The sequence below is a fragment of the Nematostella vectensis genome, chromosome 7 (genome assembly GCF_932526225.1).
Source record: "Nematostella vectensis chromosome 7, jaNemVect1.1, whole genome shotgun sequence".
Classification (NCBI taxonomy): Eukaryota; Metazoa; Cnidaria; class Anthozoa; order Actiniaria; family Edwardsiidae; genus Nematostella; species Nematostella vectensis.
Window position 1 is genome coordinate 13,276,469 of NC_064040.1, and position 14,299 is coordinate 13,290,767.

The 14,299-nt window shown below is 40.7% G+C and overlaps 2 protein-coding genes and 1 long non-coding RNA gene across 4 annotated transcripts in view; 1 reads left to right on the top strand and 2 right to left on the bottom strand.

Moving 5' to 3' along the window:
* LOC5508247 (protein arginine methyltransferase NDUFAF7, mitochondrial) overlaps positions 1-7,390 on the bottom strand; it is a 28,388-nt gene extending 20,998 nt beyond the window's left edge. Inside the window, exons 1-10 of one of the 2 annotated variants that reach the window (XM_001628798.3) lie at positions 7,071-7,390; positions 6,563-6,672; positions 5,722-5,781; positions 5,201-5,281; positions 4,994-5,101; positions 3,657-3,788; positions 2,745-2,829; positions 936-994; positions 588-637; positions 292-499 (exon numbers count right to left, since the gene is read on the bottom strand). In XM_001628798.3, the coding sequence (XP_001628848.2) occupies positions 292-499; positions 588-637; positions 936-994; positions 2,745-2,829; positions 3,657-3,788; positions 4,994-5,101; positions 5,201-5,281; positions 5,722-5,781; positions 6,563-6,672; positions 7,071-7,137 (960 nt within the window). In that variant the 5' untranslated portion in view covers positions 7,138-7,390. The remainder of the gene's footprint in view (positions 1-291; positions 500-587; positions 638-935; positions 995-2,744; positions 2,830-3,656; positions 3,789-4,993; positions 5,102-5,200; positions 5,282-5,721; positions 5,782-6,562; positions 6,673-7,070) is intronic. The other variant, XM_032377024.2, reaches the window with a different exon arrangement.
* A 1,670-nt stretch (positions 7,391-9,060) lies between these two features.
* Positions 9,061-13,317, top strand: LOC125568320 (probable pathogenesis-related protein CaO19.2336). Its single transcript, XM_048730308.1, has 6 exons — positions 9,061-9,128; positions 9,737-9,789; positions 10,555-10,681; positions 11,096-11,224; positions 12,333-12,570; positions 13,029-13,317. Exons 1-6 carry the CDS (start codon positions 9,095-9,097, stop codon positions 13,291-13,293), a joined length of 846 nt encoding a protein of 281 aa, XP_048586265.1. The 5' UTR covers positions 9,061-9,094; the 3' UTR covers positions 13,294-13,317.
* On the bottom strand, positions 12,517-13,491 carry LOC125568321. Its single transcript, XR_007312235.1, has 2 exons — positions 13,428-13,491; positions 12,517-12,647 (listed from the first exon to the last, which is right to left on the bottom strand). It is a non-coding gene; the product is annotated as an uncharacterized LOC125568321 (long non-coding RNA).
* Between the last annotated feature and the right edge of the window lie 808 nt (positions 13,492-14,299).

Consider the following 14,299-nt stretch of genomic DNA (forward strand, 5'->3'; position numbering starts at 1 on the left):
GTCTAACCCCCCCCCCCCCCCCCCTCCCACCACCACCACCTTCTTTTTAAAACAAACTATCTTGATATGGTACTCTAAATGTTTGGTTTTTAAAGCTGCAGGAGAGAAGCGCATAGAAGTAATAATCGATCAATGGGTAGCATGCCCAGACACGAGGCCCAACTCCGTGGCAATAAGGCACGAAACTAATAATAACCGGGCATATGAAGAGCATTGAACCATCATTTCCCCTGATGTGAAATCATAAATATTGTAATATCATAATTATACATGCTCCACTATACTTCTTACACGCAATGTGTGCCTGTTGTTACCATCCTCCCCATAGTCAATGATTAAAGCACTTCCGCCATCATGCCGTATCCGTTCACCTATCTCCTCCATGATAACGCCCCCCTGAGGGCACACCTCCAGCTGGCGGGATGAGGTCCCTTTTGGGACGTATGTTTGTGAGGCCAAGGTAGGCCCTGGTGCCAACACGAACCTCAGTGAATGGGTCCTGGCAAAACACAACATCATTTGACGGACCAAACATACCAAGGGTAATACAATAATGTATGAGCAAAATAGGCTACATATTCACTGACCGTTCTTTGTCGACATCTACTAAGACTTCTCTCCAACCATGATCTGTCCTCTAAAAAAAGTGAAAGTGTTTTTCTACGAATGTTTAAAAAGCCAATTCATACCACTAAAATAGGAAGAATTTTCCATTGCCCTTTCTTAAAAAAGAGAATGTCTTTTTCTATGAATGATTAAAGAGATGATTGGGAAAGAAGGCACCAAAACTTGTGTCATGAGGGTTGCCTGTTGATATATTCTATGCATGTTCCTATGCATTAAAAACAATCCTGTTTAGGGGGAAGGGGGCAGCAACCCGCTGGATCTGCCAATGATATCTTAGAGTCCTGAAGAGGGCAAAACAGCATCATTACCTGAAACTGATGAATGGGAAGAGCATCAAAGAACTCATGTGCAAGGAAAAACGAATACGCTGTTGGAGGAAGAAGCTTCTGTTTAATAAACTGAACACTCAAGAAGGTCCTAGCGGGAGCACATACAGGATTAAAAAAATTGTGCTGAAAGGGGGAGTGGAAAAGGTCCTGAAGGGAAGGGAGGATAACGAGGCACAATGCTCCTAAAGGGAGATGGGAGGAGAACAAGGCAAAATGGTCGTAAAGAGAGATGGGAGGAGAACATGGCAAAATGGTCCTTAAGGGATGGGAGGAAAACAAGGAAAAACGGTCCTGAAGGGAAGGGAGGATAACGAGGCACAATGGTCCTAAAGGGAGATGGGAGGAGAAGAGGGAGAAATGGTCCTAATGAGAGATGGGAGGAGAACAGGGAGAAATGTTCCTTAAGGGGATGGGAGAAGAACAAGGCATAATGGTATTAAAGGAAGATAGGAGGAGAACAGGGAGAAATGGTCCTAAAGGGAATGGGAGGAGAACAGGGAGAAATGGTCCTAAAGGGAATGGGAGAAGAACAAGGGGAAATGTTCCTAAAGGGGATGGGAGGAAAGAAGTAGAAATGGTCCTGAAGGGAGATAGGTAAAGACAAGAGGTAATGGTCTTGAAAGAGGAGAATGGGGAGACACATGGTAGGACATGAATTTGCACGAGCTCCAGCTTAAGGTGCAGCTACAGCCCTATGGCGGGGCTAAATCACAGGTCGCCAGGTCGCCATGTTGCCAGGTCGCCAGGCCGCCAGGTCGCCATGTTGCCGGCTCACCAGAAAATGAGGAATAGTCCAATCAACATCTAGTTGATATTTTTACTTTGCAAGTCAAATGTTTTAACGGAAAGTCACGCCAACATTGCTCTCCTTGGATTACGAATAGAGAGTTGAAAATGATCACTTTTCATCCAACGATAATTAGGGATTTCTATGAACAGAGGATAAATTGAAAAGGCAATGAATACTCAGGAGATACAGTCTTGACAGAAAGACAAGGGACTTTTGTTCGACAGCTTCATAATGCAACTTTAATTATATCGGCACAGCTATTATTTGATATAAACACCTCCGATCCGGGGTAGGTCTTCAAGAGTACAAAATCACTGTAAGGAACACTGTATACAGCATTTTCAAACAATGCAATGCAAAGTGCATAACGACAACTATTATGGGAATTTTAAATTGGCTGTGAAAAAGATAATACACTTCTACCACGTCCAACATGTTGTCTTTTGTTCTAGGAAGCCCAAAAGGCTGAATAAGTAATCCATGGACAATAGTTATCTTTTGTATAGGATTTGTCCAGGATTTATCGGTTATATACGTTTATCAAGTAGGACCTTTTCGATATTTGGTAATGGTTTTATTTGAAGGAAAGAAAAACAGTTTTGGAGCTTATACATTCCCATGCGTACTAGTCAAAATGACCATGCCATGCGCCTGTAAATAACACCGTTGTATTGGCAAAATAATGGAGGGCTTGTCAGAAAGTAGGCTCGGTTCAAGGGAGGATTTCGTCAGAAAATGACACCACAACGGCTGGAAACCGAGCCTAGTCAAAAAGAAGGAGAATTTTTTTCAAATATTTGACGCGTATACCATTCTTTCCGCACCCCCATCACTTTTCACATTTCTAGCAACCCCGCGACCTGGTGACCTGTGTTTTAGCCCTGGCGCTAAATAACCCCTGGATCCGCCACTGTTGTAGCATGCCAATATATTATAGTATGTTACAGTTTACATCCAGCAGGTGGAAAGTTGTGTTTATCACACTAATGCTAACCAACCTTTTGGGATGTCTTTTATAGATGAATACCAAAAGACTTGAATCCCATCTTTGGAGCAGCATTGTTTATAATATGGCTTATTCTCCTGAAAAAAAAAAACACGCTATTATTACCCTACTAGCAGAGTTTTTCTCCTGTTTATTCCTGGTAGTTTACTTCACCATGTTTCATCTCTTTTCTTTCACGTTTTTGTTTGTTTGTGTCAATAGGAGAAACATTTGCCAAACCTGCTATCGAATCTTGTTGACCATGCACATTAACCTCCAAGTTTTTGGATGTAGTCAAATGGTTAAAAAGGTTTTTTTTAGAGGTTTTTATGTTTTTATTGCATCAAGAACAGAGATGTGACTGCTTTTAGGGATACATTCACACCTGTAATGTTTTGAAACACTCAGGTCTTCAGATTCCCATAGAACTTTTGACAAGAATGCTCACAAATAACGAAATAAAATGAGAATTCTCAAACTAGCCTTAAGAAGTGTTGTCTTAAGAAGCTCTGCTAGTATTTAAAGGCTATTAATATAACCTTTCAGAATTAATAATGTTATTAGTTTACTTAGATCATCTACATACCTGTCAACCTCCGAAAATCTCAAGGCTTGAGAATGTTCAGGGGGGAGGGGTGGGGTATATTCATTTTTGGAGCTTATACATACCCAACTTATTCAACTTATAGATCTCACCAGGGTGTAAGATAAATTGTGCTGCACAAGGGAATTATTTTTTTAAATATTTTAAAAGAAATAAGGAAAATGACTATTTTCTATAAAGAGTAATTTTTCGGAAGCGATAAAAATCGCTAAAAAGTAGATTTTGTGCTCAATGTGGGAGAGCAGGAGAAGGGGTCCAAAATCTTGAGAATCCCACATAATGCGGGAGAGTTGACAGGTATGCATCTAATCCTGATTATACCTTAGAGGGCTCTTTATTTGTCATCTCTGATATCCCAGTCAGTGTTGTCTTTTGAATGTCACTCAGCGCAGGACTCACTTCCACAAGATGAACTGATAAGCATTCCTGTAAAGCCTTGAATTTCTTAACAACCTTGAGGAAAAGTTGTTGTATTGTGACATTCATGCACAGGTAGTGATTCAGGTTTGATAATTAATACACTATTTCTAGGGTTTTTAAATGATTTTTGCTCTGAAACATCTTTTCTTTTTCTTTTATTCTTTTCCAATTTTTGAAATGTTCTTTTAATACAAAACAAAATATATGAATATATATAAACAAATAATAAAAAAGTCAATAAAGACAACTACCACTGTTTTAACAGTGCAACCAGTAAAACCTTGAATACAGAAATTTGTATGGAATGTGTGTTCCAACCAATAATTCGCGAGATATTCATACAGTAACAGCGGCGTAGCCAGGATTTTCAACAGGAGGGGGCCCAAAAGAGACTTTCAAGGCATTTTCTCCTGTATTTTAGATGATGTCTCATACATTTATTGTATTTTTGCTGCCAAAAGGGTGGGGGGCAGAGCCCCCTAGGCCACCCCCCTGGCTACGCAACTGAGCAAACTAGAAACATGTCTCAACAAGTGTCTGAATTATTGCATATTATTTGTCAGAAGGCAATAAACTTTTCAATTATATTTTAGGTGTTCACGGTTCACAGTTGTGCTGTAAGTCCAGAGTAAGGCAAAAAAAATTTGCAGTCAAAAAGGGCTGAAGAATTTGGGTAGCTTTTTGTAAAAGTGCCTTCCTGTCATTTAATTAAAACAATATATGTTTCCCTTCCTTATTCTTTTTGAATATTTAGTAAATAAACCCCTTCTGGCGGCTGGGATATCTGTTGATAATGTCCAAGTATGAGAAATGGTATGAAAAATAAACAGTTGGCCGGGAAGCCAAGCTTTGATGGCAACTGTGAAATTTTGAGGACCATTTCTCATCTGCGGCCATTATCCGCCGATATCACAGTGAGCCAAAGAAGGGGTTTATTTATTTAATATCCCAGTGACTACACTGGAAATGCGAAAAGTGTATTCTGCACGCGCTGACGTGCACTGGAATTTTTGCCATTCGTGAAAGATAACAATCCATGCAACAATTTTTTTCATTAGAACAAAAACTACAAGCTCAATACTTGCATTTCAACTCATGGATTTACACCTAGACTGTTTTCTTATTGTTCTGCTGAGAGCTGGAATAGAAATTGAAGCAAAAGTTTTCAATTTTGAAATGTCTTCTGTGCACGCACTGACGTGCACAGGAATGACACCACGGGATATAATTTGTCATACCCTCAGAATATCTGCCATCAAAGTCCCCCTTCCTGGACCAAGCTCAACAATCTGGACATCTCTCTCACCAGTCTGCATCCACTGGTGCACAAACCACACACCAATTAACTAAAATATGGAAGAAATGAATTACCAACACTTCACCTACTGATAGTACCAAGTTCAAGTAAGTTCAATTTTTGTGCTGATTAGTCAAAGTTCTCTCACCTCTCCAAATACTTGAGTGATTTCTGGTGATGTTATGAAATCACCAGCTTGTCCAAACACATCTTTTTTCATATAATACCCCTTGGAAAAAAGAAATATAAGATAGAAAAAGATGACATAAATTTAAATTTAATAATAAACATGACATGTATATGTAATTGCTCAAATAAGCACCTCCTGGATTAGAGAAAAATATGAATAAGCGCCTCCCCAAATAAGGGCCTAGTACATTTGATGGGAAATTTACAGACTACCCACCAAACATGCTACTATTAAAAGCTTGTTTTGCTATGGTTCTGGGAATTTTTTTTCTCCGTGTGAATTGTAAAAGCATGTTTTTTTTTCTAGAGATAATATGGATTTTGAAGTGCCTTGCCTGGAACATGAAAGAAGTAAATAAGTACCCAGGTACTTATTAGAGCAATCACAATACACCTATTGACATTAACTTAAAGACACTATCAAATAACTCTACAAATAAAATCAATAACTCTTTGTGTGTAATCTAGCAAAATACTCACAGCTAAAGGGTTGGTCAAAACTTCTTGCATATAAGCTGCCACTGAAATAGCTCCAGAAATCTGTGTGAAAAACAAAACACTGATACTTGGGTTACATGTGAGCAGATATTCAGGGAATAAACAAGGGGGGCCAAAGCAAGGGTTTAAGGGCTTATTGTTTTTTTTTTATTATTATTTCCTTATATTTCTTGTTAAAAAAAGTACCAAAAAAACTGCTGTATTAACCCAAAAATATTTCCTACCAAAATGAATATCTGGCAAAGGCAAGCCAACACAGCTCAAGTCACAAATGTATTACTGTTATTGCCCTCCAACAGGGTCTCATTTTACAGCCATCAACTCCAATTTTTATGCTTAGATCCATAAATTTACCTCTCACCATAGGTTTTAAGCAATAATGCTCCCCTCCCCTCCTCATTCAGAAAATTGGATCCCCCCCTCCCCCCCCTCACACCCTGCTCTCTCACAGGAGGGTATGCAGGGCACACATGAACAGGGGTGCACAGGGTACATGTACAAAGGGTGTGCCCGTCCCCCTTGGCCAACAAAAACTACTATTAAAGGATCATCAATTACAATCTTTTTGTATTATACCTATGACTGCACCCCTCATACCCCCCTCCCCCCCCCCCCCCCCCCCCCCCCCCTAGGACAATCCTGGGTATGTACCTGACCAGGGGCGGATACAGGATTCAAAATGGGCCAGATAGACAGCTTAACTGATCCAGTGGTTCTTGGTAGGTCACATAGATCTTAGATCTTCCAATCCAAACCCCCCCCCCCCCCTACCCCCGTATCTACCCCTGCTGACATCTGCTGATTTCTGCTTTGCCTACCATACCGTTATTCTTTGTTTAATGTGTTTCATCAGAGCGGAGTGGTCATGGTTGACAGGGGGGCGCAGGGTTGTTGATGTGAAATGTCTGGTCTGACTTGCTCTAGAAGTGACCACTAGTTAAAAGTAAAAGAACATGGAACACACAAAGATGTGAGGTTCAGGCGCAGACCCAGGGGGGAGGCAGTGCGCCAAAAAATTGAGTAATTTCTTTTTAAAAGATCGTCAAATATACATACTATCCTTTTTTCATATGATACATGTGGCTTCAGAAAACTTCAAAATATCCGTCCGGTTATTTGTATTTAACTTACTAGTTCTATAAAAATCTAAGGGGGTTCTGAAGTTGTTTCCCGATATTGACAGCAAACGCGGGAAACCCCAAATAACTTTGGGTCCATTTCATGTCTATATTAATCAATTCTTTAGAACAAAGCAATAACATGGAAACGAATCTAGATAAAAAGCGGCACAGATGTGACGCAAAGCAAAAGATTTCATCGGTTAGAATTACCTGCCCTTTCAATAAGCAAGCTGTGGGACAGCACCCGATGCAAAGATTTGAACACACGGGCCACCATCTTGGACGCGTGGTAGAACAAGGGGACTGATACTAGGCCACAGGATCCCCAATGGTGCAATACGCCAGCTCCTCCCTGCTCTACATTTGTTCAGGCATCTATAAGTTTTCGCATTCTTCCCGTGCTCAACTTGTACAGAGACGTCGCTTTTTCAGTTTGCTGACGTAACCTGTCTTTCTCTTCTATTCAGATCTCTCAGGTATCTCAGTCAACCCTGCGCGTAGGGTCCACTTTACTGTTTCTTCTGTGAAAGCTTCTAAAAAAGCCAATCAAATGAAATGAAATACACTAAAAAAGAGGCGCAGTCGCACCGGTAGAGGTAATTTACAAGAATGCTATCGTCACCAATCCAGCACAGAGGATAACTACTGGACACTATCTAAAAGCTGTTTGATTGTGTTCTTGTGAGTAAATTCGGCGCGATGCAAACGAATTTCACATCTACATACTCTTTCAGCCGTCTATTTCCCTCTCAAGAAATTACGGTTTCACGGTGTATTTTCACTTTAAAACGAAAGTACGACTGCCCCTTTAGGTGAAATAAGAGATGACAAAATTGTGGAAGTAAATATGGAATGAAATCATAAAAAGGGGATGTCAAAAACCTTATTTTATCAAGACGAATACACCAAGAAAAAATTGAGAAATAAATGTAAACATTTAACGTATGGAATCATACTTTTTGGTACTTATCCCAAATTCGTTGTCCGGAAAGCCAAAGAAAGAAATATTAAAGATAATTGTTGGGAAATACGTAGTGAATAAAAGGGCTACAATTGAAACAAGGGAAAAATCGTTAGAGTATCTGATACTCACAAATTTAATAGGAGTAAAAAAAAGTCAAGCAGAGCCTTTTTGCAAGTGACAAGATACCAGCTTTCATCCCGTTACATTGCTACGCTAACACACTGGGCCACCTGTGGTGATTTTCACCCATACCTGCATATCGTAAATGACCCAATAAACGCGTTTATTAATTTTCGATGGTCCGAGGGGGGGGGGGGGGATGGGGCTTGGGGGGGGGGGGGGGGGGTGATGGTTGTTCATTAGATAGGAGGCTTTTATTAGAAAGTGGCGTTCTTTACAGACTATGAAAATATAACAAATCCACCAAGTGCAGTTAGTTCTAGTCTCAGCCAGGATCTTTACCTTGGGATGAATGCAATGATTTAACAGTGTAAGTATGCGGAAACGAGAAGTAGGGCTTGTTATTCCTGGATGCTACACTGCGAGGACAAAACGGAAGAAAATTGTTGACATCCTAAGCAATAAGATCAGGAACGTTAGAGAGCGGTACTCTTATTTTGAACTTGACATCGAACAAGACGCTACTCGCTTACCAGTGTTGATTAAGCAAGAAGGCAATTAAATTACCATTTATATTTCCGGAACCACTATGTCGTTTGTTTTTAAGCTGGCAGGGAAGGGAGCGGGGGAGGGGGGCGTTTATTAGAGAGGGGCGTTCATTTCAAACTTGTAAGCTTAGGGGGGCGTTCATTAGATCAGAGGCGTTCTTTAGATAGGGGCGTTACGGTAGGTCATTTACGGTACGCTGACACGCTAACACACAGGACCACCTGTGGTTTACACCTATTAAAATTTAATATTTAAATGCACACTAGCATACACGGATTGGCTGTCCATGGTTGCCGAACTACAGGGGTAATATAGACTGTGCTAGCGTCCCGTTTTGGGACCCGACTGGTGCTTTTCATATCCAACAAATAACGTTTCCTGGCAAACAACGCCCCCTTCAGGGTGGGACAGGTTGGTATACTATGAGTCATGTATGGTCATCAATGAGAAACGCCCATTTGGTAGAAAAAGTGAATTTTGCCAAGTAGGGGGAATCATTTCCAAATGAGCCACGCCCATTTTGTAGAAAAAGTGAATTTTGTCGAGTAGGGGAAATCATTTCCACAAGTTTCTTGCTCTGTGAATCATCTCGGCGGCCAAGATGCCCTTCAGATTGGCTTGGTTTGTGTTAGCCTGTGAGTATTGTCAGATTGCGCATAAATAACGCAGAATACTGATGATTATTAATATTATTGATTATCAAGCGTTTGACATTTTGATTTAACTCAAAGAAAAAAAAACACACGGACACTTAATTAAAACATGGCAATATTTGACTCTCATTTGACATTCATTTCTCATACTCTTGTGATGTTATCTGCAATGATCGCGACAGGCTGAGTACTAATCATTTTTAAAAAGATAGCACGACAAAGTTCCAAAACGATTTTAATCGTTTTAAAAAAACGGTATTAAGTTATATGTCGCAAATCAAATACATTAGTTGTATACGTTAATTTTCGTCACCCGTAAGAGACAATCCATAGATTCTAACTTGCAACATACGCGGTAAAATAAACAAAAATATCAAGAAAAATAGGCCCATTTTGATTTTGATACATCCACTCGATTACACGATATAAATACTAAAACAACCTGCTCTTAAAAATTGAATTATTTTTGATTTTTACCTAACTTAACCTAATAACCTTATCCCCAGCATAGTTCTCAAATGTGTTTGAGATTCTTTCGATTGTATCAAAATATCGCTTTAAAAAAGAAATGTATCATTGTTATCCTTCAGGTTTTATTTTAGTGTCGGCAAAGGCATCCAAGAATAGCATTAAGAGTAAATTGGTAAGTGTTTCATTAGCGTGTAACTATAAGCGTGAGTTGCTAAGTGTTACTTTAGCGTGTAACCACAAGCGTGTTTTGGTAAGTTTGGCATTAGCGTGTAACTATAAGCGTGATTTGGTAAGTGTTACATAAACGTGTAACCATAAGCGTGAGTAAGTGTTACATAAACGTGTTACCAAAAGCGTGAATTGGTAAGTGTTACTTTACCGTTTAACCATAAGCGTGAGTAAGTGTTACATTACCGTTTAACCATAAGCGTGAGTAAGTGTTACATTACCGTCTAACCATAAGCGTGAGTTGGTAAGTGTTACATTAGCGTCTAACCATAAGCGTGAGTTGGTAAGTGTTACATTAGCATGTTACTATTATCATGATTTGGGAAATGTTACATTGGCGTATAACCGGCGACGCGCTCAGCGTGTTTGACTAGAAAACCCGGTCAAGTTAAAATGCGTCATCCGAGCTACTAGCCTGTGGCTCGCGAACTGCCTCCGACGCGATAGGCAACACGTGAAACACTTGGCTTCTTGGTAAGGGAGAACATTAAACGTTCTATTCATATATCGACACACTTCTTCTTCTTCTTCTTCTTCTTCTTCTTCTTCTTCTTCTTCTTCTTCTTCTTCTTCTTCTTCTTCTTCTTCTTCTTCTTCTTCTTCTTCTTCTTCTTCTTCTTCTTCTTCTTCCTGGAAGCCCACCTTCTTCTTATGCGACGATTCTCGTGAGCAAGTTATCAAATCAATAGTTTTGTTCTCTTGCTTTAAGAGGTCCAATCAGAACCATGACAACAACGTACTCAGTCGAATGGCCTCTCAAGCGGATCTCGGAACCAAAAGAAGCGAGCAAGGAGGAATTGCCGGTACCTTCAAAATCAACGACGGCGGTGTAGTAGGTAAGCTTTTTGAAATAACAACTTCACTCGCTATCAAAGGGCGCCTTCACACGCTACACAAGGCAAATTCACTATCACAAGGCACATTCACTCAATATCAAAGGGTGTCTTCACTCTCCATCCCAAGGCAATTCACTCGCTATTACAGTACAACTTTAATCGCTATCACAAAACACATTCACTCGCTATCACAAAACACATTCACTTGCTATGACAAAACATATTCATTCGCCATCACAAAACACATACACTCTCTACCACAAAACCTATTCACTCGCCATCACAAAACACATTCAGTCGCTATTATAAAACACATTCACTCGCCATCACGGGGCACACACACTTAAGTGCTCGCAAGAGCTTTGAGTCATGAAGGGCCTCGCATAAAATAGCCCTAATGACATATCGCTTTAGGCGCTGGGGTTTACGAAGTTGGAAAAGATGGCAAAGTGGACATCGACCTGAAAATTAGGATCACGCCATCTGGATCAGGGGAAGGAGGAGGCAGTAACCCCACACAGCCACCTGGGGGTCATAGTGGAGGTAAAACAGTAAACAAAACAAAAAATGTTGCATAATTTACATTCCAAGCCAATCCAGGACTCAATTAGTAGGCGTCAATAAAACCCAATTTTCACAAGGTCATTTCCGGCAACGACACGATGACACGAAAGCAATCGCTCTTAGACTACACAAAAGCCATCGCTTTAAGACTAAGAGCACGAAAAAAACAGCTTAAAACGGCAGGAAAAAGGAATGTGCAAGCTAAAACATGATAAGAAAGCAACCCTATTTAGCCATCAAACTTATGTTCGTATAAGAAAGCTCGTACCCGCCACATTTGGGTTTGATGAAATGATTGCAATTCGCACGCGCGATATGCACGTCTGGCGCATTTTGCACGTTACAGCTCTTTTGCAACTTTTTCCTTGTACGGAAAGTAGAAAGCAATTCATCTTTTTGCAGCAAATCTCTTCAAGATGCAACGAAAGCTTCCATGTGACATATTGCGGCGATAAGCAACTTTTTTTAGCAAGAGACAAGGCGCAAGTTTACCTTATGAAATAAGGCTATGCGAAATGTGTAATAAACTAAGGTTCCCATGAGTATCATACTTAATTGAATGCGATTATGTCATAATAACATTCGTCAAGTCTTTCTTAATGATCTTCAACATAATTAATAACCATTTCAAACTGTTATGTCCAAAGTTCTTGCCTGCATTGAGAGTCTAATTCTTAAATATTGTGCTGAGGTGAGTAAATGTTATGTATAGGGGATAGACATAACGGCTAACCTTCTTTGTAAGTTATCCTATTACACCTGCATTGTTATTTATTGGATTACACCAAAAACTGGAATTCGATTCTTTTTGTCCATAGCTGTGCTATTCTATAATATGCGCGTTTTTGTCAGTTGTAATGTTTTTTGCGTCTCGCGCCACTATTCTGATGTAAATAAGCTTGTAACGATTCACCTTATTCAGTCTGCCCTGAGGAAGTCTTATTAAAGACGAAAATTTGAAAAACAAAAGGCAGAGTCGAATTCCAGTTTTTGGTGTATTGTATTTATCCTTCTGATTCACAAACACGACTATTTGGGCTTTTTGTATTTATTAAAAGTTATCATTATTTTTACTATTAATCACTAGGTACTGACGAGCAAATCGCGTTGTCTATCCACAACAACTTCCGCAAAGTGCATAACTCCCCACCAATGACCCTTAATGCCGAAATGTCTAAAGCTGCAAAGGAATACGCCGAGAAACTTGCAAAGATGGGTGCTTTACAGCACGCATCCAAGGGGGAGAGAGATGGAGCTGGCGAGAACCTTTCTTTTGGATGCTCTTCAGATAAGGGGCAGACGCCAGAAGAAGCCGTGACCAACTGGTGAGTGTTCCCTGCCACTTACAGCGTACCCCACAGCCTTAAAAGGAAGCGCCATTTTACGCTGTTGGGACCGGTTTCTGAAAATACGAATAGCGATATTACAGGCCTAACTTCGCGATAAGATATGCCAGGATAAAAATAATGTTCAAAAAGCAAGAATAGCGCTAATCAATGCTGTAACACACTATTCCTGGGGTAAGTCGTAAAAAAGAAAATAAGAAAAAAGCACACTCAAAACTAACACATAAATAGGCCATTCCAGCTATAAGCATGCGCGCGCACTCACCATGGTAACCTACCTCAACTACCGTCATGCAACGCGCGCTTCGTTTGGTGCAAGCTTAAAAATGCGCGCGCTGCATTCTGGTATTTTAGGTAAGTTTCTATGGTAATGCGCGCGCTAACTTATAGCTGCAATGGCCTATTAAAAATCTAATCCTTCCTTGTTTAAATGTCAGGTATAATGAGGTTTGCGACCCCGGGTATTCATTTGGCGGGGATAGTGGTCGAAGCGGTACTGGTCATTTTACGCAGGTTGTGTGGAGGGGAAGCACAGAGCTTGGGTTTGGCTCAGCGACTGGTGAAATGCGAGGCATGAAATGCACGTACTACGTCGGGAGATACAAAGCGGCCGGGAACATGATGGGGCAGTACAACAGCAATGTCGAAAAAGGCAGCCTAGATCAGGAGTCTTACTGCTCAAATTTGAAGTCTAAGTTCTAATTTGCGACCGTAGCATAAATAAAATAGAAAAAAAAGATGTTGTATTTTTTAGCACTCTTCGATATATAAGTCATCTACAGAGAAACACTGTAAAAATGGCTTTCCCTCTACTCCATGCGCTTTGTCTAGTTTACCTGTACAAGACCGATCCCTATGTACTCGCCTCTGTTCACTCATGACTCATCTCCATGTACTCGCCTCTGTTCACTTATGACTCGTCTCTATGTACTCGCCTCTGTACACTCATGACTCGTCTCTATGTACTCGCCTCTGTACACTCATGACTCGTCTCTATGTACTCGCCTCAGTTTTCTCATGACTCGTCTCCATGCACTCGCCATTGTTCACTAATGACTCGTCTCCATGTACTCGCCTCTTTTCACTCATGACTCGTCTCCATGTACTCGCCACTGTTCACTCATTACTCGTCTCCATGTACTCGCCTCTGTACACTCATGACTCGTCTCTATATACTCGCCTCATTTTTCTCATGACTCGTCTCCATGTACTCGCCACTGTTCACTAATGACTCGTCTCCGTGTACTCGCCTCTGTTCACTCATGACTCGTCTCCATGTACTCGCCTCTGTTCACTCATGACTCGTCTACATGTACTCGCCTCTGTACACTCATGACTCGTCTCTATATACTCGCCTCATTTTTCTCATGACTCGTCTCCATGTACTCGCCACTGTTCACTCATAACTCGTTTCCATGTCCTCGCCTCTCTTCACTCATGACTCGTCTCTATGTACTCGCCTCTGTTCACTCATTACTCGTCTCCATGTACTCGCCTCTGTACACTCATGACTCGTCTCTATGTACTCGCCTCAGTTTTCTCATGACTCGTCTCCATGTACTCGCCACTGTTCACTAATGACTCGTCTCCATGTACTCGCCTCTGTTCACTCATGACTCGTCTCCATGTACTCGCCTCTGTACATTCATGACTCGTCTCTATGTACTCGCCTCAGTTTTCTCATGACTCGTCTCCATGTACTCGCCAT

What these genes read in the sequence shown, in the direction of transcription:
- LOC125568320 (XM_048730308.1), top strand. Translation starts at nt 9,095, where the DNA reads ATGCCCTTCAGATTGGCTTGGTTTGTGTTAGCCT. An exon ending in GGCTTGGTTTGTGTTAGCCT is followed by an intron (nt 9,129 to 9,736) that starts GTGAGTATTGTC and finishes GTTATCCTTCAG; the next exon opens with GTTTTATTTTAGTGTCGGCA. An exon ending in ACCTGGGGGTCATAGTGGAG is followed by an intron (nt 11,225 to 12,332) that starts GTAAAACAGTAA and finishes ATTAATCACTAG; the next exon opens with GTACTGACGAGCAAATCGCG.